Genomic DNA, 25,445 nt, shown 5'->3' on the forward strand with positions numbered 1-25,445 from the left:
CAAAACATTCGTGCTGCTGATATGAAATAGCCAGTGATAACATCAGTGACACGGCTTGTATCCGGTGTATGTCACGTTACTGGAATCTGACGAATTACAGGAACGTGCAATCACGATCCTACCGTGTTCTCATCTTCTCTTTATCCCATGCACGAACTTCCTGTTTTCATTGGTCCAGATTTTTGGCTGCAGCGCAAACACAGAATGCGGAAAAATAAAAACTCCTGCTGCACAACAATGCGTTTGCATTGTTTCACGCTCGTTACGCGCTTTCCAACAATCGTGACATAAATTTGGGATTATTGCTTTACTTTTTAACTGGTGAAGCGAAAGGCTCGTTACTGCCAGTGATAATCTGGCTTATGGAAAAAATAGATAGAATCGCGTTCGGTAAAATTGAATTGTATGTAGTGAAATAAAAGAAAGGGTAGGAAATGTTAAATTAAATAGTTGAAAGAAAGCTGCGTTTATACAATAACTGCCTTAACTTCTTCGAAGGAAAATGCAATTATTCGTTTGTTTCATTTTTATTTAATTAATAGGCGTATCGTTAGAAGATAACATTCAATAGATCTATAGTTTTTAATTGTAAAAAGTATTGCGACTTTTTCTCAGAGAATACTTCCGCAAAAGAGGTTCCCTTCGTTGCATCCTCCAAAGATGAGTAATTCTATTTTGACACTTGCAATTGAGTTAGAATGGTAGGCTTCAACGTTGATGAATGGTAATTGATATTTGTGGTACGAGCGACACTAACCCGGCATGGAAAATATGTAAACGGACACGAGGGCCAGAAATATAATTGCGCTTGTTTACGAGAAAGATTCGGTGCCAACAGTCACCGAGTTGATGAATTACAGTTGGTTATCATTTCAACGTGGACACACATTCATTTAGACCGAGTGGTTGATGAAAACCTAAAAGAAATTTTTATTTGAAAAATTTCAATGAGCGAATAGCATACAATGTATGAACGTAATATACATATATGGTATATTTTATCATTTTTAAAAGTTATATCCTCCATATGGTATTACGTAATATGTAGGACAAAAGACTAAGAGTTCTATAGCGCGGAAAAATATCTACAAAAATTTTAAAGACATTTTTATGCATATTCTTTCCGATTTCTCACGCTCATCAACTTCGGTCATTTTCAAGTTTATTTTGAATAATGTACATTGTGAAAGAACGCGCGATGTAACAGAAAAATAACGGAACCCATCGTTACCAATTCTCCTATTTGTTTCTTTTCAATGACGTATTTTGTACGAACCAACTGTTTAGAATAACCAAACTGCGTGTCGATCTTCTACGGAACTGCTGAATTATTTAAAAGTAACACAAAACGGTTATCTCATACAATGCAAATCATTTTTCAGTCATCGTTCTAGTTCTGTTGTAGATATTGCATGCAGCTTATGGGAATATCCCCATTTCTGGTAAATGTAGATAGCTCTTAACGCTTTTGTATATATTAAATATAGATAAGAACTGTTGTTAACTGACATAAAAGTTTCATTAAACGAATTATCAATTAAACTACAACGCATGCTTAATTTTTCTTTGTTATTTGAAAGGCAAATTTTTTATACAACTATTAAATACTTTTCTGTTTTCATATCTTTATAGTTGAAACCATGTAAAAGTAGTCAAAATCATTGTGTATAGTATAAATTACGTTATTTGATAAATTAAAAAAAATTTTAGGAACGAAGTGCTTTAGTAGAATATTTTATCACTCGTATTTTGACCCATTTTCTATGAATAATCGCATCATTTTTAGTTACCACACCAGTTATTAAATCATCTTACATAGGCATCTTGTAAGGGAAATTTAATCTTGGCGTAAAAGCTAAGGCAAATAAAACATGTTCCACGTTCGATGCGTTAAATATACGCTGAACCAAACATCGTGGTGTGTATCTACGTTGGTCTTTGTGTACATCGGTTTCACGGCGAAAACATCGATAAATCGATCATCGTTTCTGTTTTTAGTTCCGTGCATAGTCGGTTAGTTTGCAAATCAATTTCCCTTGGTGAGAAATTTGCTGTTGAAACATAATGCGCACAGCTGCCCGCTAAACTCATATTCATTAATAAATTATCAAACCACATCGAGACGTGAAAACGGAGGCTTCAAGAGTTGTCATCACGACAGGCTTCTAATGTCAAAAAATCAAGTTTTCTTAAAACCGCTTTTTTCAAAAGTTTTTTGTTCGGAAAATATTTAAAATTTCGTGCTTGTCAAGTATATTATGTGTAAATTAAATCTTAATTACAGACCACTTGTATCTGAGAGAATCCTGAATTTTTGATTCATGACTACTGCCTAGTTGAAAATTTTAGAAATTCCAACACTTGAGCATATTCGATTATAAATTATCTAATAAATAAAACTGGATGCTATGTACATAGTATAAATCATATATTTTATAAAGTAAAATTTATCGTTAGAACCATCCTACAACGACGATTTTAATTCACATTTCTCAATCGATCTATTACTATTTTCTATTCTCAATTTATTTTCACCTCGCTTCAATAAAAAAAGTTACAGCAAATCATCCTCGATACTTCACTGTCCAACTACCCGTGAATCTCACCAAGTCCCTATATACAATTCAAAACACTCAAACACAATGGTCGGTTTCACTAACCGAACTCTCGATCGCGTGTTTACAAAGAGACCTCCATTCCTCTCTTTTACATTTTAATTTCGTGCAAGAGGAGCAAAAGCAGTAGACACAGATAGCATAGTCAATGGAAGAGATACAGCGGTATTATACAATCGGTTCGGAAGTTGTATCGATATGTTTCATTTTGGAGGAGGACTCTCTTGCACAATAATCTACTGATCGATAATAATAGTGGCAAACTGTAGATTATAGACTTCCACGCAAATAGCTTTTACACGTTTACCTCATTTTTCTCAGATATTTCGAAGTGTTAGTTAGGATACTTGAAGCAAAGACAGATGTCGCCACTTAATTTCCGACCTCACTATTGTTATTCCAGCAACCATACAGGACCGCGCCGATGACTATTGGTCGATTCACGGAGGGCACGAGGTCATCGTTGGCATCGGAGTTTCATGGATATTTGTGGCCTGTCCCTACTCGAACGACGTCGATGATGCATTATTTATACGCGGTCGGTTGTATCGCATACATCGTCATCATCGAAGTGACGCATTATCGATGAGAATCCACGCGTCGACGCTGTTGTAGGAACTTCCTTGAGACGTCTCAGCCACCGGATATCGCCGTTAGAGACAATTTTTATTCGAATTTCCGACCACGATTCCACCGTATCTATCCATTCTTCTGTGTATCTCGAATCGTGCCGCCTCGTAGATCGAATAAATTTGATCGTTTCGTGGATTCCGATTGGATCTGACTCCATTGTGAAATTGTCTCTGGTCCATTCCTTTTTGTTTCAACCTTAGATGATTACGGAAATATGTGGAAATTGGTTAAAAATGTACATATATATATATATATATATATATATGAATTACGTACTCACGTAATGAATGATGATTTAAAGTAATCATCGATAGAATGAAATGGAATATTAAAGTTGAATTTACCAATTACTGATTATACAAGAATTAAGGGATTCGTACAAAAATAGGATACCACAAGAAACAACCTTTGTTATTGAAGAATAACATGTTTGTGTTAACAAGATTGTCATTTTATCAGGGTATCACAAGCACTGTTTTCTTAGAGGGTGATTTACATATAGATATGACTCAATCTAATAACAACACTACAGGGGAAGAATATAATATCCTCCAGTACTTCGTTGTTTGTATCTCTTTTGTGCTTGTATATGTTACATGTATGGTTGATTATACCAACTTAATTTGAAGATTGTTTAGACATTGATCGAAATGGACACAAAGATCGCGACTGGTGATGACTGGCGATCCGATACGTACGAAACGCGTACAGTTTGGCACCGATTACCGTCGTGTCGTTTAGCTGCAAAACACCGATAAATAATGAGTCAAGGGCATAGATGCAGGCGAAGGAAGCGAAAGACAATGTGCGTGTTCCATTATTCATGGCTGCATTTGCTTTCTTAGTAGGATCTCTTTTCAAGAGGCTCTTTAACATAGAAATAGTACAGCTATTCCTTGAGTAGAAACAGTAATATCCTTTTAGGTAGATCTTTATCGAACCCTCAGAGTTCACCTAGACGACGATGGTTTTTCAAGGTATAGACGATCGCTAGCAAATGAATTCATTCGAAATGTCTGCTGTTCCATTGTGCGACGGTTTTACTTAAAATTGTTTTCTGCCATGTTTACGTGTTCATGTTTGCCGTCTCGTTTCTTAGGCATATTGAACATGAAAATTATAATTTGTTATATCTTGAAAATAAAATTAGAAGCTTATAATTGGATATCATCCTTTTCTTTTGTAAAAACTCATTGGTTGTTCAAATGTCTTGTATATTTTAATATACAATCATTTTTGTTATCTTATAAAATCTGTATTGTATAGTTTCGTACACTAGCTTCATTCTCCCACTGAAATATAGGTAGTACGATATAAGCTAGCGAAAATCGATCAACTCTTCAAACAAAATAACGAATAGAGCAAACAAGAGGCGATAATAGGCAAGTAATTTGCGTGAATCGCCGCCGCAATATATTATTCTTTGTCCGAATTACACCTTTTGACTAATTACTATAACTAATGCGCTTAACAGAATTATTTGATTCGTTCGCCTTGACACTCTGACTATTGTATTTGGCTGAATTTCCAACTAATGGTTCTAAACTACTATAAATCGACCTATCAACGGATGCTGTGATTTCGTGCATAGCTTGAGTCATCTTTCCCTTTTGGCCGACATTTCTCCTATTAAATCTCCCGCTTATATTGTTGCAGGATAGAATTCCTGGACAAAACTCATGGTTTTCGTGCCAACTGTTACATTAATTCCCGCCCACGTCGTGTTTCTTCCACTATCTAGAAGTTGAACCAGTTTGTCGTTGAATTCATTAAATTGCAATCACGTCTCCGTCCAGGTATAACAATAATTTTATTACTATATTACAAATGTTTATGCAACTGTGGAAGATTAAAAAAGCGACGAAACATACGGAATGGACACAGCATACAAAAATATCGATATCACGAATAAAAAGATTTCGTATATAATTATATATCACTCAAAGAATCGATATTTATATCTGAAGAGGGATGGTCAAGAACCACATTGCACTTGGAGATTATTTTTGTTACGACGATAGGAAAACGTGGAACATAGTGAAGTATTACTCTCTTGAAAAAGCAACATTCTATGTATAGGACTTATTTGCGCTTTGATAGATTATCATACGGTGTAGTAGTACAATAATGCGTGTACACATAATAAACTTGATAATTATAAAATATCAATTCACACGGTAAAACAGAATATGAGATGACGAAATAATTCAAAAGTCGTTAGGTATGTCATATGTGATAACGGGAATAATTCGTGACAATGTGAAGGTACATTAATAAATCAGTAAAACAATAGTAATGACAGCGAACGACCGTTATTTTCAGCGGGTACGACCAAGTTATATAATTTTGAAGTTTGTTTTCATCTGCACATTTTGTAGGCAGTATTTTTCTTCCCTGTATATTTTCCTGAATGTTTGTAATTTCGCCGTTATACAGATTTTTGATATTTACATGCAGCCTTTAAGCTTCTTTAAACTCTGAAAATCGTGGAAACTGTGCAACTATTAAAAGCTTTAAATATTGAGAATAACACGATATATTCAGCCGTACGATTTTGATAACTGAATATTGCATAAATTCTTTGAAGAAAATAATCGTAAAAAGGCAAATTCACTTTTAGGAATGAAAGAAAGAAATTTCACTGAATTTTATTGAAAGTATAGTGTTTTGGGAGAAAATTAATAGAATAAAATTATGTGAATGGTAAGGGAAATGTGAAAAGAACAGAGAGGTTTTACTAGTACGTAATTTTTGAAACTTCATTTTAACTTATATGTCCTGTTATATGTTATCCTTTTATATATTTATACAAGAATTATAGCGATTTAATTTGATTCTAGCGTCGAATGCGATCCATTTTGAACAGCTTATCGCTGCGTTTCTAGATTATCCAACTCATTCGAGGCAAAGAAACTGATTGAAATCATTAACAATCTGTCGCGAATAAAATCGAGATAGATGACTATGAATGAGTCTGTTAGGATCGTATGCATTCATGATTAGCTGACCTTCCAGTTCTGTTACGCGAAATGGATTTTCCACGCATGAAATAATTGATGACGCTTGAAAGGCTTTCCTTGTGACCGAATGTAACGGAGAATAATGCATTCGAATTCGCAGCACCTGGTGTAAATTAAAAATACGTCGGCAATAACATGTTTCCGTGTAGTTGTTTCGGGTATGTGTAAAGTGTAACGTGTTAACCAGAAATGGACATCTCTATCAAAAGGATTCAAAAAATCGGACGTTGATCAAAGCGAAATCGCAAACATTAAAAAATAAATGGACTATGGATAAACGTGAATTACTCTTCGCGTAACGATACTTTGCTTTTTGGTAAACATCGATTATTTTCTTACTTTATACGATATACGTATACACGTATAAACACATCATACTAAAAGTTTAGAAGTGTTTCGTAGTTTCGTAGTTCACCTAGAAAAAACTAAAGATAAATAAAAAACAAATGGGAAGAGAATTCTACGGGAAAGAATAAATATCGTAAAACAATTTTTTTGTATAAAACTTTGTTTTCAGCATAGGTTTATAAGATTAAACGTAGGCCTTTGATAATAATCGTGAAAAGCTATATTCTACGTATACTGGATTTTTTCAGAACTGTCAGATTCTCTTTGGTCACCGTGGTATTAAATATAATTTTTAAATATAATTTTTGCTAGTAATTTTACTTTTTAAATAAACATTTAAAACCTGATCATTGATCATTCCAGATTGGCCATTGTTAACAACATGTACCAATCATACAATTACTCAACCTCAGTCAATTTCATACAACCAAAATAAACCACGTCCAATTCCATTAGAATTCTTGAGAAGACTTCCTCTTCCAACATCTCACACACATCACATGCAGAAATAACATCTAGTTCGCTTTCGCGTTCTACAAGATCAATGAATGGCTGGCGTATTAGGTATTTAGGATACACAAATCCGTCCATTCCGAATTCTCTTCGACGTATAATAGGATTTGGCAACCTGCAGTTTCTCAGTTCCGGTTGCGGTACGTTTTACGAATCGGTTCTTTTCGGGCACGATACTAAACGGTCGAGCGTGATACTTACTGGTTCGACGAGCGGCGATTTTATTATGCGGCATCCGTTAAATATTAGCTGTAATACAATATAATATGTGTACGTGTGTGTGCGACGAAGCAACAGTGTACGCGGTGTCGAGCTGCGTTGTGTATAAATATTTGGCCGAGTTCCAATTTGCTTCACCATTCCGCATTGGTCGCGAGATTCGTACATTTGCTTTTCCAACGCCAAAGCCACTTGTAAAGACCACGATGACGTGTTTCATTTCTGAATGCTTCCTACCGGACCAAAACGTACAAGGGAACCGTAATGACGAGAGAAGATGCACGGCTGCTTACGCACACGATCGTTCTTGTCACGTTTTACTTCTGGATGTTGATTTTTCCTTGGTATTTGTGTTTCAATGTTGCTTGTGATTGCTGTTTTATTCATGGCTATCGATATTTCTTTGATGTTTCATTTACAGATGTTTATTTGCCTATTAGTGTTGCTGATCGTTGGTGTTCCGTGTATCGATGCTAATTTTTACTTTGTTTTCTATTCGTGGATGTTATTCGATGTTACACGAATGTCGTTTGTCATTGGTATTTCGTTCCATTAATAAAGAATAGGCTAATTTTTCTTCGTTCAATGAGGTTACTCGCCGCCATATCGAGAGCTATAAATTTTTCATCAGAAACCGTATCAATTAAAATCACGACTCAACATTTTTTAATCTCAGCTCGGAAATGCTTAACGAGATTTAAGCAGGAAATACTTTTAGTTGCATTTAATTTAAGAACAGTATGCATTTGTCATTTACATCTTAACGAAGGGAATGCATTTCGAAATCCGATGTACATATCCTGCTTTTAAAGGTGTACATATTTTCAGGATCGATTTACTTTATTTTTTCATAAATGAAAAACACGTAAATACGATTAAATTCTGATAATTTGGAGTAAACAGCTCCGAAATGAATTCGATTTAACGAGAATTCGAATTAAAATCAACGAGATAGCAGTTAACAATTTCTCATTTCATAATTACTTTTTCTTGTTACAATGATTTAATGAAATATGCGCACAAAGCTTTACTTTCAATTCAAAACATAATGGTAAACGAATTCTTTTTTAATGTGGTTAATAATCGGTGATACGATAAAGGATGGGTGGTGGCATTAGCCTGTTATATTTAAACTTCGGGGCAATGACATTTCATATACGTTAACGTAATACTGAAATGTAATTCACGTATGATAATTGATTATTGTCAATAAATATTTACTACGAATACTGTTATATTTGAATCTGTCGCCAATTAATTTAACAATAACGATGAACATGATAAAGGGCAATGAAATTTCCAAGAACGTCAAGAGAGAGATCGCCAGTGGAATCTTTAACGCGAGCAAGATCATACCGATGTTCGTCGATATCGAATCGGTAGCCAATTCTCGTATTCCAGCCCGTGGAAGTATCTGCGTGGTTTCTTGGTATTCCGTCTCGAACGAGTGCCAAGTGCATTCGAATCAAATCCGCGAAGCCGTGTATCTTCGTTCACGCGTTCGTTTGCCAGGAGAACGTAGAAATGCGGGGTCGCATCACGTCGTTAATGTTATTCATTGCCGCCAGGAGAGACGGAAACGCGTGTTACATACTTCCGTTACGGCCCCATAGGCCTCTGTTTCGGTAATACACCGTAGTATGTTTCTAATCCAGTAATTAATCCGACTAAACTAAAGAACGTGTCAACATGCCTTATTCTCTTTTACTTTTGCCTTTACAATTATTCGCTAGAGCGAAAACAACAGAAAACAACGAAAATAGACGATTATGTTGTGAGATGTCAGGATTATATCGTAGTAAGTAGTTTACAAAAGTTTCCACAAACGTCATTATTTTACGTGGGTTCAAAAACCTTAATGGCCCATATATCAGTATTCTGTGTCCTGCTATTACCATCTATCTCATCGATGCAATATCGATGCTCATACTGCAACGATATTTCTTAGTAAATGAATGAAATAAAATCCTATTCGTTGATACTTTTGTTAAAACCGATACAAATTCATTTTCACGTCACCTGGACGTTTTCCAATCGCTCATACTTTTTCAAATTGCACCGCTATTCATGCGTTTTCCCTACAATGGAAGAAATTAATAATGCGTGTTGCGTTTCGTTCGAAACTCGAAGAGAGAAAGGCGTCGAATTTCAGATTATTTAAAAGCAAACGCTGCCATTTTATAGAATGTCGCACACAAGAAATCCTAGTAAGCGTGGCGTGTAAAAGGTAATCAGGTCGAGTAATTAAAATCGCCGATCGTATTGGACACTCTGACCTATTGCGAGCGACGATTCGTGTCGCCGTATTTATTAGTTTCACGTACCGTTTTCGATTCGCATGGAAAAATACATGTTCGTCAACGTACACGGTTCACGCAATTCCTCACAATGATGTTATTATATTCCACTGTTATAAACACGGTATTTACATGGAATGTGTTTTTATGCAGATCCCTCGTACCTGGAAACTTGTTTCTCATCGAATGGTGTTTGGTTTTTATTGCAACCAGGAGATCCGCGCTATATGGATTATTGCCGATAGATGAAGCTGAGTTAATAAAAAATAATTCTGTAATTGAATTAAAATACTTTTCTTTAAACGTTTAAACAAGGACTCACGAGTAATTTTCCTTCGACCGTTGTTTATACACGGGTAAAATATATCTTTGTTTAAGCGTGCAATTAAACGATTTCTTGGAGAGGAAGCCAGATCTAAAATAGCTTCCCTTTAATGCAAGCGAATAAAGTTAATTTCCAAGTGCCATATTATTCCGTGGGTAAACTTTCAATGGACGGTAACGTCGATTTCTTCGCCGGAACAATTTAGAACGGCATGGCAGCGAGCTTGCGAGAAAGTTGGTTCTATTTACCCGTTGATCCTTGTGATCCACTTTCCTGCGGACAGTGCTTGCTCGATGCATATTCAAGCCGGGACGAAACACCGAATAAAGTCTCGTTAATGACAAATCTACCGAGAATAGCGGGATGTGCGTGTTGTTTTAAGAATGTGTTTTAAGAATTCCCAAGCGATTCTACGCGCGCGATCATCTTGGAAACTGGGACGAAGTTTTCAAATAAAAATATAGAAAGTCGTTAGGGGATGGTATCGAATGATGCCTAATGAAAAATGTCCGTTCGTGGAAAAAATTGAACATGCCATATGTAATAGTTTTTATCGGTTTGTTTGAGGACATTACACAGGAAGTTGCCGAAGAGGAAATGGAATCGCGCGAAGAGGATAGGACTTAGGGAGTTGCTTGAAGTCAGTGCATGTTCACTTTAAGCGGAGTGTTTGCCAAGTCATGTTTCATTGATGGGGTTTGGAGGTTCTTGGAGGGCGCTTCGCGACGAAGAAGCTGAGGCGAAAAATCAGCGTGTGTTTTGCATTATAAATTCGGTGGTGAAGATATGCCCGCATATCATTTGTTATTCATCAGGTTCCCTATGCTTTGTAAATAAAACGTATTAATAACTTGGACTCTTTTTCTAATTCGAATTCTTTCAATCTTAGTCTTCCTTTTATCAAAATGGCGTTTAGCGACGTTTGGTCAGGCTAACATTGGTATATTTGTTAAACTAATGTGTCTTAATTCAAAAATTAAAATTGAAGAAAGATGAAATTATACGAATATGAGTATTGAAACTGAAATTTAAACGTTGACTTTTAACAGGGTTTTAAACTGGCCCAGTTTGTGGTTTCTCGAATATGATTGCATACATGTATGTATTCACTGCGGCGTAAAGTAAGCTAAAATATGAAGAGTAAGAAGAAGTACATGTGAAGCAAGAGAAATGGATCTCGACACCTATATAGCGAGTAGAAAATGAGCCAAATGAAATGAAAGTACCTGCGTTGAAGAATACGGCATATTAAAGGTATAGTTTTCATAATTTTTTAATCAAACAAATGAAGAAAAGCGATTCGTATTTTACTTTTACTCAATTTTATACAATTTTGCCTACCATACCACTATTTAGAATTTGAATGATAAAAATTTAAAACTTAAACATTTTTAAACTACAATTTAATATTTTTATATTATAATTTTTATACTACAACGGGCAATACCGTACAATTTGGTGTAATCCTTTTAAGAATAAAATTTGTCAAATGTTATAATGTTAAAGCGAAAGAACTCAGTCGTAACATTATCAGCTAGTAACTCGAAAACTTCAGTTGCTCCTTTTGAAATGGGTCACTTTTTTCATTAACAATCGAAGCCTTTCAACGGAATTTTAATCAATTATCTCAACTAATATTATAGCCAAGATTTATTGCTACAGCAAGGTGTGTTTCAAGATACTATTTTCAAGAAAAATATTTACCTTCTTATTAAATAAACGATATTTTGTCATATTTTTTCTATTACAAACAATATTTTACTACCTTACCTTATAAAACAACAAAATTTTTATTAAGCTGACAAACAAACATCCTCTAGATCGAAACGTAAGTGAAATCGCGTCTAAGTGTTCATGTTTATATAAAAAGAAAGTTTCAAAGATAAAAAGGAAGTATTATTCTGTACGTTTGTTTCATTTCAGCTCTGATATCTCATCTCATGATATCTCATTAATGCATATTCATTTTCTTTTGTTTCGTTTCGGTAACTACGTGAGAGCAGCACCTTTTCTTAAGCATATCATATTATATACCGTGTCGTGCAAAGATTAGCGCGTGTATCAGAATTCAATATGCTTCTTTTATTGCTTATCAGTTGCTTGAAGAATCATAAATCTGTATAGAACACACCGACAAACCGATTAAATCCAATTTATCAGAAACGAGTTTGACGATTGAACGATCTAACTGGCTTAGAAACTGCAATCCTAGCATGCGTGTTTCCGACAGGCCTGTGAATCTTGCATACAGTTAGCGAAAGAGCAACAGCGAGATCATAAAATCGGTCAAACGATAAAGTTTATGTTTCGATTCTCGAACTCGAATCAGAATTGTGGGTTGCTTTGTTGTATATTTGCAGAGAATAGGAATAGCATGTAGTACATTCGAAAAGGGGGTAATGATTCTGGGTGAACAAATAAAACGAAACAAAAGAGTAAAATTCGTTCATCCAAGGCTTAGTTTCCGAGAAAACCGAGTTTGTAAATTTGTCAAGTATAGTAGATCATCTCTCGATATTTTAATTTACGACCTTGGCATATCGTTTGTACCGATTGTACAAGTAATTCCGTTCGAGTTCGAAGTCGTTTGGTTTTCGCTCGATAAGATAAGACTTATCGGACTCGCACGTTTGACCACGAACGATAGGTTTCTTCGTGTTTCCTGATCTTATAACGACGAGAAACGTTTCGCGATATAGCGTGCTTACTGTCCGCGTTCCGATTATGCTTGCGGTAGAATCGATTCTCTATCGTGATTTATTTCGACGTGATTGGCTACGTCGATGGCCGATAGCGATATTTCATGAAGCTGCAATCGTGAAATTAGAGCTCGATAAACGATAAGAGTTATTGGCGTTTAATCGACCAGCATTTTTAAATATTCTAATTATTTTTTTATGAAGATATTGCTGTACGAATATTATTGTATTGTTTCATTACGCAAACACTTTGTTATCTAAACATTTTTTCCTCCCGATAAGTTCAGATAACGGAGGTACTTACCAGTATATTTAAAAGATAAATGTAATATTAATACGACAAATACACTCCGAAATAAGCAAACGCAATTAACGTGTTAACTTTTTACACTATACTAGCATTTTTGATTGCAACAATACTATGCTATCATCGACGAAAATGTTGGCACGAATGAGATGAAACAGTGTTTCGGCGACGCCTGGTGAAACAAGTTATATTAGGCACATTTCCATAATACTTAATCTCCGTGAGTTGTGAGTAATGCAATCCTTGACGTTGCACAGGAATGACGTAATTACGATTACCTCCGTGAAACGAGTCTGACTGCAATTTACGTCAGTACTTCTCTCCTTTGTTTCAATAGACGAGATGCTTTTCGAGCGTGTTTCATTTCGTGAAGGCAATTGCGATAGGCTCTGTTAGTTAATAATTAATCGTTCAAGTTGTGGATACAAGTAGAGCTTACGATTTGCCTGACAATCGTTTCTCGCACATAAGTTAACGAAAATTTGCAAATTTTAATTCGATCTAATGTCGCTATCCTTTGTTTTCTATATACTAATTATTATAGAAGTTGCGTTTGTGTTGAATTTCTCTCTCATATCCGATTTGGTATCATACGCATATCGTAAAACCATGCGCTTTTATGAAACTACTTAAATCTGAACTGCACGCAGTGAAAGCGTTGAGCGGATTTTAATAATCCTCTTAATACTCCCAATGTATATACTCAAGTTAGCTATTGCTTATATATCTCATTAAATTTGATATAATTCGCAATTCTCATAATGCTCCATATGCCCAAACAAACAAATTTTTCCACTCAAGGAAGTAACTATGACACATAGTTAGAAAATTCCAAAAACAGAGTAACAGTAAAATCATTGTAACACTTTTATGTCCTCATCAACGAAATCTCACTAAATGGTCTGACCAAAACTAAAAAGAATTAAAAAAAAAAAGAGAAAATAGTTTCTGTGTTTTACCGAAAAAAAAAGATATTTAGCAGTTTTAATAGTTGCTTAAAATAGATTTCACGTCGTTCGTTATACATACATATTACGCAATTGTTGTGAGTGTTATTTGCAATTATATCACAGAAGTTTTTTTCACGAAAATATAACTGAATTTCTCAAAGAAGGTCGACTCTAAAGATTCAGCAGAATTTCAAAGAATTTTACGCAAAATCGTCAAAATGGAGAACATGAGGAGATGACGTAACCTACACGGAACGATCTTGAGAATGGATGGAACGTGGATGAAGCGTAACACGTGACCGAGTGTGTCGTTACTTACGGGAGACACAGTGTCAGCCAAAATAAACAGAATGTCACGGGTATAAATAAAGCTTTCACTCTCATCGTGCACTTCTTCGCAAGCTTCTCTTTCTTCTTCCTCCTTCTTTTTATCTTTCGTCTCTTTTTTGTCGATTTGACGTAGTTAGACGTATCAGAGGTCGCTTGTTGATCAACGTGCTTCCTGTCGGAACAACCTTAAAAAACGTCCATCGTGTGTGCCATTAACGTGAATAATTATAGGCGCAGCGACAATTTGGTGGATTTTTCTCAAAGTAATTCCTTGTCATACACATAAAAGTCATAAAACACTTAAAATTACGATTGTCTGAAAATTTTCCTTTCTGATTACTATCTCTAATTTTAGGACCTTTTTGTAGTTTCCTCTTTTCACTTGTTCGTGAGAATTTGATTGCATGTTTTACATGCATGCTGACAATAATTGGATCTCGAAATTTTACATGTAATCTGCATTTACGAGAGGACCATGGTGTCTTCTGCCAAGAAAAATCAAGTTGCATTATCGCGTATGATTATATACGTTTACATTTTGCGAAATATGCCTTTCGCTTAACAGTAGAATGTTATTTAAAATGTTAATTAAGATTAATTTAATAAAGGGAAATGTATCGTGTAAATTCTATAGAAAAAAAACTACATTTAATTTTCTGAAATCATTTTTTAACACTTTTGACGGACGTTTGATTCCTGTACACTCTACGTGGTTGGATTGGCGCATCAATTCTCGTGATTCTCTTCTCGTGATTCCCCGTCACGTGTACCTGTTATAGCCGCGGTTTCTGGACTGTGTTGTAAAAAGAAAAAGAGACAAAAAGCATTGAAAAAATGAGCGCAATCCCTGATCCAGCTGGGGTCGCAGCACGTGACGGGTGTCGTTAATATTTCATTAGCATTCGTTTTTCGTCGTCCATCCCGATCTGCCGTGGACAATTTTTATTTTGTGCACCCTGCTCGAACTACGATGGCCAGCTTTTCATTGTATGCATTTACGCCACGATTGCTTCGAAAAACTCGTCTACATTTACGGAATTCTTTCCACTCTTATGCTACAGTTAGTGTTAGAAGGTTCTGAGTTATTTAACCTCGCAATATGACATTACGCAATTCTATTGACACTATACTGAGAAATTATATAAGCAACCATGTAAATAAGGAAAAGTAGAAAAAAAATAGTTGAACAATATGATTTTATCAACATCTTTATGCTATGTTATATTAGCTTCGAATAAGTTTATAGTATATCTATTTTATTTTTTCAAACGATAAACCGTAATTTTTCTTTGTATTCGGAAAGGAACATTTGGTTATAAATGATCCAAAAATCATAATTCTTTCGGAATTTGTGACGATCAAAGTTACGAATCAAATCATTGGATAAATCAAGACAAGTATAAGATTTGATCATGGGATGGAATTCTCATCCCTTCTTGTTTTCGGTATTCCGTCTTAGTTTCTCCCTGTCTACGTTACTGCGACGACGGAGAATGTGGTTTCAAAGCTTGTTCATTAAGTAGTAATTAATTGGCTGAATTGAGAGGTTGTGGAGATTGCGTAGTCAAAGAAGATATAATCGAGTCGCGGAGCAACGAATAAGGAAACGACGAGCACTTTTAGGGAAAGGGAGGAAGAAAAGTGTGGCTTGAAGACAATGCTCGAGAAACATCGCACAGATAATAAACGAGAGGCGGGTCTATTGCGTCTTTCTTACTCGTGTCCTTTACTCTTTTCCCTATTTGCCATCAGACTATTTGAGCTTTCACGATTGTATTGCAAATTCTTATTCTCGAGGCTCGAGCAGTAAGATAAAATATATAACGTTGCTTATATATAAAAATATGAATTGTATATGGTGGCTACGTTAGATAGAAGGAGATTTAACCCTTTATGATCAGGCGGTACTGCCATTTATATTAAAATGCAACAAAATACGCTTAGAATCTAAGGTTTGTAAATATTACCTTCCTTCAAGATCTTTGTAGTAGAAAAAAAGCTTACAAAGAAGCTCACATTTAAACAAAGAATAAAATGGAAGCGAAAAGCATAGAGTTTGAAGTTTCTTCGAAACGAGATATTGAATTTTTACTTACCGTTTCTGTTTTCGCTGTCCGCAGGTTTCATCTGGATCGGATGGCGCATCTGCAAGAAAATAGAGAAAACGATTTGATTATTTATGCACGAATTCGTAATGTCTTCGCACGTAACACGAACAGAAATGTTTAACTTTGCGTAGCGACAATAGTTTATTATTAAATAAGGTATAGAGAGATCGTGCTAGTCTCATTCTCAAGATAAGCGTGTGCAGATCTTTAGTTACGAAACAATTTGTTTTACTGGTTATTAACTTTTGGAAGAAACTTTTGGAGCTTTATTTGCTATACTTTGTACATCTTCTCGATGCAAACGATCGTCCATGGAAATGGAATTTTGTTATTTTCATCAGTTTACGATCAACGGTATCGATCATTCGTAATTATAATGAAGTAAAATTTCGTGGATTTAGCTGGCAAACATAAAAGCACAGACAAACATAAAATTTCGGTTCACATAAATTATGTTTTTTGCCATCCATTTGCGAACATTACTGACTTAATTTGCACAATATTAGTTATTATACATATAATTTAAGGCATCTAATCTGCTGATACAGAAAAGTTGCAGAAAGCTGCAAACAAAAAAGTAGTAATAATAAACTATTCCAGCAATCCGACATTTAATGAACCCGCCGTTTTCATAAATTTTCTAGCCTAGGATGCCGCTTATTATTAAAAACAACCTCATCTTCCGTGCAAGAACAACAAGACGAGCGGCGGACAATAATTTGCACGCAATAGCATGCATTCTTTCGAGGACAAACGCGGATTCCCTATCGAGAACCGGGGCGCGGGTTGGGTGTCGTTGTTTCCTATCGATTTGCTTTTGTAAAATTCCTGAGGCTCGCACACGGCCAAGTCTCCTGCGGTGCACGCAGACAAAGGGAATGCACGCGGAAAATTAAATTTCCGTTTGGAACCTGCGCGCTCCTGGCTCTCCACGTTGCTTCTTCCGATTTTCCTTCTTTTTTTCTTTGTCGCTTTTCTTTCTATCATGTGTACTACAATCAAAGCCTCATGAACACGGCTCACGCAGAACTCTAATATTCAGCCGAGACGCGATCAGAAACGCAGATTCATGGCGAAGAATTTTGATTTTTCTCCAGCACATTTCGTTTACGTAATTTCCAAACGTCATTACAATTTCTACTATATTTTTATATTTTTAATTTTAACAAGAGAGGAACAAGATTCCACTTAAGCTATTTTTCTCAGAAATACGATCTCGCATGAAAAAATTTCTATCGCTAAACGATACAAAATGTTATTCCATTTCTGTCTCTGGTTACCGTGCAAATTTTACTGAAAATTTAATTCGTAATGATATATAGTAAGGTTAGATTAATCGATATTATATTCCAGGTTTGAAGCTGATAATGTCAAATTAATGAAACTTTGGCGAACTCCTCTTTCGATTCTACGAGTATAAAACAATAAGTGAGCACTTTTACATGAACAATGAGATTTTCCTATATTTAAACTGCTTTTAGCCGATTACAATATTCACTGAGAGTAATACTCGTTAAATTATTGAATCTACTTAATGTACTAAAGGAGCTGAAAATATAGTTGTCTTTGTAAGATGACTTTCAGTCGTATTACCGCTAGAGTTATCTCGCACGGTAACGTTATTAGTATCATCAGGAAGAAATGACATGTATGATATTACACATATGATTATATATAATTATATAAATAAAATATTAAATATTTGAGTAATAATCAATTTCTTGAAAAAGTCGTCTTTACGAATCATCTTCCTTCCATTTTTCGTCGAAACATATCAAAACCTATTTTCTTCCCTTTACAACATCTTTCTGCTCTCTAATATCGTATGATTAATCACAGTATGAAAAACGCTATCTTGAAATTACTCCGGTCGAACGAGCGTTCAAAGTATTAAAATAAAAACGGTGAAAAAATTTTCATCCGGACGGACGATAACATTTTATTGATCATGCGGCTCTTTATACATTTCAATATATCCTCTATGAAGTTCGTTCGTTTCATCTGGCCGTATTTCCGGTACTCTATACTTTGAGGCAAAAGAGATAAGAGAAAGAGAGACGGACAGAAAGATATTTAATACGACGTGAAAAGAATAAAACACCGTATCTGTATCGTTCCAGATTGAATACTCGTTAACGATAATTAAAAGTTGAACACGGCCAGTGAAAAGAGGAGGTCGAGGCTTCAATACGAGGTGGAGGCGTAAGTTAATCCACCGGGCAGCAATATCGAGCAGAGTTGATAATGAGAGAGGATCCTCCATTGACGTACGATGTTGTCGATCATTACACTTGTCTAGAGATATCTATCCATGATCCCGTCCTAACTAGCCAGCTTGATGGTACCTAAAGCACATGCTTCATTTCCTATTTATTCACGAAAATGGATTAGATACCAACTGTATCGATTGCTACAGTTTTTATTCTGTTTAGGGACATGCAGTTTAGAAAAGGACTGCAATAAAGGTTATATAACTAATTCGTGAGTAGTACGATTTATATGAAGATAAATTTTTGAATTTATCCAGAATACAAGATTCTAAGGACCTTTAATGGCAGAATCGGTGATTTCTTTAATTGAAAAGTAGAGAGAGAGAGAGAGAGAAATGGCAATTTCCATTATCAGACGAGTACTTTAGAATACGGAATAAAGTATATGTAAAATAGTTAAATCCAGTTTTTCAATTATAAAATAGAAAATAATATTGCTCTTCCCAGCTTTTGTAATACTCTATGAATAGCGAATGATATTGTATAATAATGGTAGAATGGTATAACGATTACACGTGTTGCTTGGATAGCTGCCTGATAGCTTGAATTCAGCCTACCCTCTAAATCACCGGTCTGATCCTCCGCTACATGGAAATCCGTTGCGTTAATATACCCACGGTAAATTAATCACAAACTGGTGCCACTGTCCGTGTACCATAAGTCTCGCGAATTTATTTAGCGTGCGATGCGTCGTGGCCTCCTAGAGATTTTCGACGACATTGTTACACTAGTGGAGGCAATTGTTAAAATTTTACTATTTTACAGCACCGTTGCATTAACGCCCGCATTTAATAATAGATGCCTCTTTTGTTGCGCGCGTTTTCATTTCGCTTACACCGTTTCATTGCCATCGCGAATATTTGTTTTGGATTGACTCGTTTTAGTAACGAAACGCAGTGCATCTCATTTTTCACAATATCTTTAGATTACTTTTGCTTGCAGGGAAAGGAATAGCGCGGACATACAGTTTGAAGCATGTAAAATTTCAAACACGACCATCGATAAGAATCGATTAATCAAAGTTGTTCGCGAGAAATCGGTTCGTTTCAATGTGCAAGAAGATGCCCTTAGAAAACTACAATATTCCGCGGCAAAAGTTCAAGATATTCTATTTGCGAATCTTCTCGATCTTCCAGACACGAAGGAATTTCTCGTATCGCGGTGCGAGTGCCACGAGTATGAAATTCATATCTATGCTAAGCGCGACCCTCGCGTTTGGCTTTAGTGGTTTCTGCATCGTACCTTTATATTGCGCCCGATTCCATGATTTTGTACACACTCTGCTCGCCTCCGAGTCGAACCTATGTGATATCGATTCGTCGAAAAATAAACTTACCTAGATATTTCGACTTTTCGATTCGCAGCGAGCTTTTCGCCATATTTTCATCTGCCCTTCAATATTTTGCTCGTACGTATTATGGCTGTAAATTAGCTAGATATTTGTTTTGTTTAAGCAAAATCCAACGATATCACTGGGCAATTAACAAAGTAGGAAGTTAACTTTAACATTTTTAATTCGCTTAATAAACGATTAACTTTAGTTACAACAAATAATTTATCTTTGAACTTTCTTTGCCCTGCAAGAGAGACAAATTACAGCTGAACCTCTCGATTCGATGTATAAAACTAAGTAAATAGTCGAAACGCAAGATAATAACATCTTTCCTTCCTTAAGCATTCGATGAGATCAACAGGTTCCACTTCGTACGAAGCGAATCAGCTCTCCAGCGAGTAGCAGAAGCACCGCAACATCCGGTGACCGGTAGTTTCCTTAATCCTCAATCTCGTTTCGTTGGTAACACCATACGAAGGTGTCTCGAAATTCATTTGAACCCTGTCTAATTTCGTTCTCTTGGCTGCAATTTCCAGTACACGCAGCCCAGGCATCGTAATTCCAGCGACCTTCCGGACAAAGCATCCTCTTCCTGAATCGTCAGCCTGCCGCCGACTCCGACCCTGCTCCCATTCGTTTCCGTCGATCTCACGGCCACGAAACAGACACAGACGTGGGTAGCAGAGACGTGGATAGCGCAGCGCAATTCGATTTAAAGTTACACCCGCTGCTTACGTATTCTCGTTTTCCGCTCGTTTCCGCGGCTTCTTTATCCTCCTTAGCCGCTCGCGTCCGGACTGCTAAAGCAGCAATTCCGCTTCCTCGCGTCCTGCGCGGCTCGTGACTTTTAATCTCGACCCCATTTCGAATGGCTGCGAGAGGGTAATTTTTATAATCTTCAAGGGAAAGAGGAGGAACGGGCGCGTGACAGAGAGATAAAAAAACAGCGAATTTAAAGTTGCACTACTGCTGGGCTTGGCGGTCGCTTTAAATAGACACGAGACGCCAGATATTCTTCTCTTCGCCTTTCTTCGTTTTTTTTTATTCTTTTCTTCGCATTTTTTTTCTTTCATCTTCTTGATTTCTTCCTTTTTTCTTCCAACTCGCGTTCTCGTAGAACTCTTCAATTTCCCCAGTCACCCCCAATGGCGGCGAGTACGCCCTCCGGGCCGTGCAACTACAAAAGTGCTACTTCTCACTTTCACCGTCTGCTGACTCCGACTCCGCGACTTTTAATCTCCGCCACCCGCGCCTTTCGTCCACGAGATATACGTACTTTTATGATATTCCAGCGGGCAAGTCGGGGAAAAGGCGCGAATAAAGGGAACGGATAAAGGACGACTTGGACCATGGGTGGAGGATGGGGGCGGGATTTAAAAGTTACGTCGACGATGGCAATACCGGACGAGGACCACTAGCTTGCAGGAATGCGACGTCATACCTTGCTGCGTGGAGAACGAGGGAAAGCCAATGTGAGTTGGAGAGGATTGAAATTGATGGATCAAGTTCCAGGGAATTCGTTTTCATCGAGCTGCTGATATTTATGTATTTCTAGGAAATTTAAACGTACAAAAGGCGCAGCATGTATATAACGTGCAAAAATATCCAAATATTCAAAAGAAAGTTATACATAGTATTATATTAAAAAAGACTGTCATTTAGCATAGCCGCGTAACTCGATGTTAGGAACATACGAAAGAATACTGGCAGAATATTGCCAGACTGCGAGCAAAAAGATTTAATTTACTTATTCAACATTTAAATTATTATAAGAGCCATTATCTTATAACTTTTCCCGACTTTCCACATCTGGACATAGAGAGGCGAGATAAATTTAATTAGCGCGGAGATTAAAACGACAATTAGCATGCGAACGCAAAGTTTAAGCCGTGGATTTTTTGAATTTAAGGAAAATTTCCCGGTAGAGGTTGTTCCGATGTGAATTTAAAGGCTTTTTAAATCGAAATTATTCCCTTGTCCAAAGTAAAGCTTTCTATGCAACGGCTGGAATAAACACTTTTCCCGTTGAATGTATCTCTACGAAATGTTTTAACTGCAGAGTATAAGCATGAAATATAATGATAAGACAACCAAGAATCTGTTTCTCTCATTTTATTAATTAAGGACGGAAGGAAGAAATCAAATCCCAATTAAATCGACACGGATCGACAGTGCAAATTTTGAAAAGTCAAATAATTTCCGTTTTAGTGTATTTTTTATCATTAGAACGCAACAAAAGAAACAGAGATTCGTTCCGGAAGTATTAGTCTTGGTCGACGTGAAACGACGATTCGGTGCGACGTGGCGGCGTACGGATGTCATACTTCTATCGGGCCCTTCATTGAGAATGCCGGTTCCGACGTTTCGTATCGTTCGATTCGCGTGGATGCACGTGACGCCCGTATCCCCCTAACCACTACCTGGTATGCAGATTTTTCACGATACTTCGATGACGACGTTCGTCCCGCGATGGCAAAGAAGAGAAGAAAAGCAAAAACGAAACAGAAAGAAAGGGAGGAGAAAAGGAAGGGCGGAGAATCAATCCCCTCTTCCGCTTTTTTCATCGCGTCGACGTGGCGGAACGCGAAACGAATTTATAACTAGCGATACGCGACGATCGTGGCACAGCCCTTGAGCCGAATTCGTCAATTTTAATATTCGCCCCTTCGACCACCTTCGTCGCACACCCTTGTTTCGGGTGCCCTCGATGCCTCGCGGCTTGCACCCTCGATCCATCGAGCCTCGACCACCGTCACGATCCTTTTTAGGATGAAATATAGTAGAATTTACGAGCCGACGTGGTATCCTCGATCCGTGGAGGGCGTCGAGCCTGGCTAGGGGTGAAATGTGAAAGAAGCGCGATAGATATTAAAGAGTTGAATATGTCAAATTAGTCGAAATATTAGTTTTCGTTTTGTAAAGATTTTTTTTAGACTTTTCGTAGGGTAAAGTGGTAAGGATGGCGATTTAGGCGATTGTCCGAGTTTCAAGTTCGTTTTATTAGGGTAACGCATACGAGATGTCGACTATTCGAACAAGATTTTAACGCGTTGACGCATCTTCGCGTACATCTTTGAAACATCATAGCATATATGAAAAGTTTGTTCGGGAAATTTAAAAGGCAAGTACTATGAGAAAACGCTATAATTTTACGATACTTGTTACTAACGTGCTATGATACACGACGTTATGGAGAGTTGTATCGAAGAAGCAAGTTAGCCAGAATAGCAATCGTCTCGACAGGAATTCCAAGGAGCTCACATAAATTTCAATCGTGTAGAACCGATCGCTGTCGTTGTTATCGCGGCCGGAAACGCTCGCAAACATTCACGGTTTCCGGCGAAATCAGTAAACGCGACGACGTTATTCAATTTCCGCGTCGCTCGCGGGCTCCCTTTCGAAAAGGAGTTCTTTTTCAGTTATTGATGTAGGAACGAGTTTTCGAGGGTTTTTGCCGGCTTATCCGCCGTACGATCTCGTCTTCATTTCCGCCATGTCGACGGTCTTCCACCCTCGCGTTCGCGTGCGTGCTCTCGTCTTCGTTGCTTTCCCGTTCGAAACTTTGTACGTTTACGTTTGCGAAATATTCGAGTCCTTTCTTTTCTCTTCTCTTACTTTCTATACGTTCCATTTTCTATGGTATACCGTGAGTACACTTCGACGACGTTATCGAGCCCCGAGTAACGTAGAAGATTTTCATCGTGATACACGAATTCCATGCCTTAATTCTTTTTACAGTAACGTTGGCCGAAAGACTTTTTCGTTGGTGGTGTGACGCTGGTGTGAGGATTAAAAATTAAAGGATAGGATGATTTAAGTCTTGGAGATTTGAATTTTTATAAATTACTTCTATATTTTAATTAATAGGATAATATTATTTAAAATGGAAGTCCAATAAGTCATCATTTCTCTTGGCTGAAAATATTTTTCCTAGTAACAAATATTAAGTCCAAAGATAATTTTTCATTTTTCCAATTACGCTATACTTCTTGGACAAGTTTAAAATATGAATAAAACGTATGATAATTTTTTCCTCGTCAAAGAAAGAGCAGGAATGAAGTTTCCCCCTTTATATATACCATCTTTTTCCCTCTTTTCCCCCTTTTTTCTACCGAAATTACTATGCCATACCTTATTGCTTCCCTGTATCGTTTATATCCCTTCGTTACAGAGTAATTAAAATTCAATGGCGTCCGACGCTAAAATGAAGAAAAAACTGCCGCGAAAACACCAATATCTATGCGAATAGTTATGAACTATAATTTCACGTACAGCGATTGGCGAACACGAGAGATGGCCATTGGGATCGATTTTAATCGAATTCTCTCAAATGTACACGCGCGTTGAAGAGGGAAACGAAACGGTTTCATTGCACCGAAAACGAAATTGTTTGCAAAGTAAACTGTAATCGTTCAATGATCATGAATTTCAGCAATTTCGTTATCGTTTCTAAAAATCTGTAATACGATCGAAAGATTAGCGGCGTTTTTCTAACTTTGCTGGTTCTATTTCAAACTATCATATACGCTATTATAATCATATACGCTATTATTATCATTTAAAATAGCGTATTTTTCAAAAATTTTGTTTAACATTGTGTTTATTTTCTATTTTCATTGCTACGAAATATTATTTATTCGTACGATAATTACTATTAACGTTCAAATTGATATACAGACTTTAAAAAATATTCGACGGTAGAAAATCACGATCTAATCGAAAATCAACCAAAGAATGGATCAGGATTAAATCGAAATTGTACGATCTTTTGAAAATTCGATTTAAAGACTTAAAAATGGTCAACGATCGTTGACTTTCGCCGGGAACAACGACGATAACAATCACGGTTATGAGTCATAATTTAACCGAGCAACTGGCATCGACTGTTAGAACGCGATCGGATCGGTTGCAGTCGATTGGCCGGATTTCCCGAAATACCAATGAGGCACTAAAAGTGATTAAATTACTTGGCAAGCCAGCACTCGGTAAACTACGCGTGATTGATAAACGTATGCGCGCTCATCTGACCGAATATGCGTTGCGATCATTTATGCGTGACTGACATCTGTTTATTTCCTATAGATTTAGTCCAGCTTTGCAACCGATCGAACAGTTCGTATCAGGAGCCGATCCATCCTTCGTACTATGTTCGATATCTCTGTTAAACAGACAGAAATAAATTAATTTTCTTCGCTTGAAATGCGAAGATGCAGTTATTCGTATTAATTGGGAACTAGTAATTTTGGCAAACGTATCTATTGGAAGGAAACGGACAGTAATCTTTCTATAGCCAGTGTTGCAAGTGATATCACGTAACTTGTATTGAGTCGTGAGCTTATTAAGAATGAGAGATGATTAAGGATGATTACGATCATAGATTATAGATCATAATCAGCGCCATAAGCAAGGAACACGTAATCTTGGCGATGAAGTAGTTTGGATGAAAAGAGAATTAATTACATTCTAAGTGATACAAAT

At 36.7% G+C, this 25,445-nt stretch overlaps 1 protein-coding gene across 14 annotated transcripts in view; it reads right to left on the minus strand.

Annotated features, from left to right (window-relative positions):
• Positions 1-25,445, minus strand: part of LOC138183380 (CUGBP Elav-like family member 2) — a 351,437-nt gene that overhangs the window by 49,909 nt on the left and 276,083 nt on the right. For all 14 annotated transcript variants that reach the window (XM_069120223.1, XM_069120225.1, XM_069120226.1 and 11 more), the window contains one exon: positions 16,353-16,401. In XM_069120223.1, coding sequence (XP_068976324.1) covers positions 16,353-16,401 — 49 coding nt within the window. The remainder of the gene's footprint in view (positions 1-16,352; positions 16,402-25,445) is intronic.

The sequence above is a fragment of the Bombus flavifrons genome, chromosome 9 (genome assembly GCF_040668555.2).
Source record: "Bombus flavifrons isolate JBK064 chromosome 9, iyBomFlav1_principal, whole genome shotgun sequence".
In the NCBI taxonomy this organism is placed as follows: Eukaryota; Metazoa; Arthropoda; class Insecta; order Hymenoptera; family Apidae; genus Bombus; species Bombus flavifrons.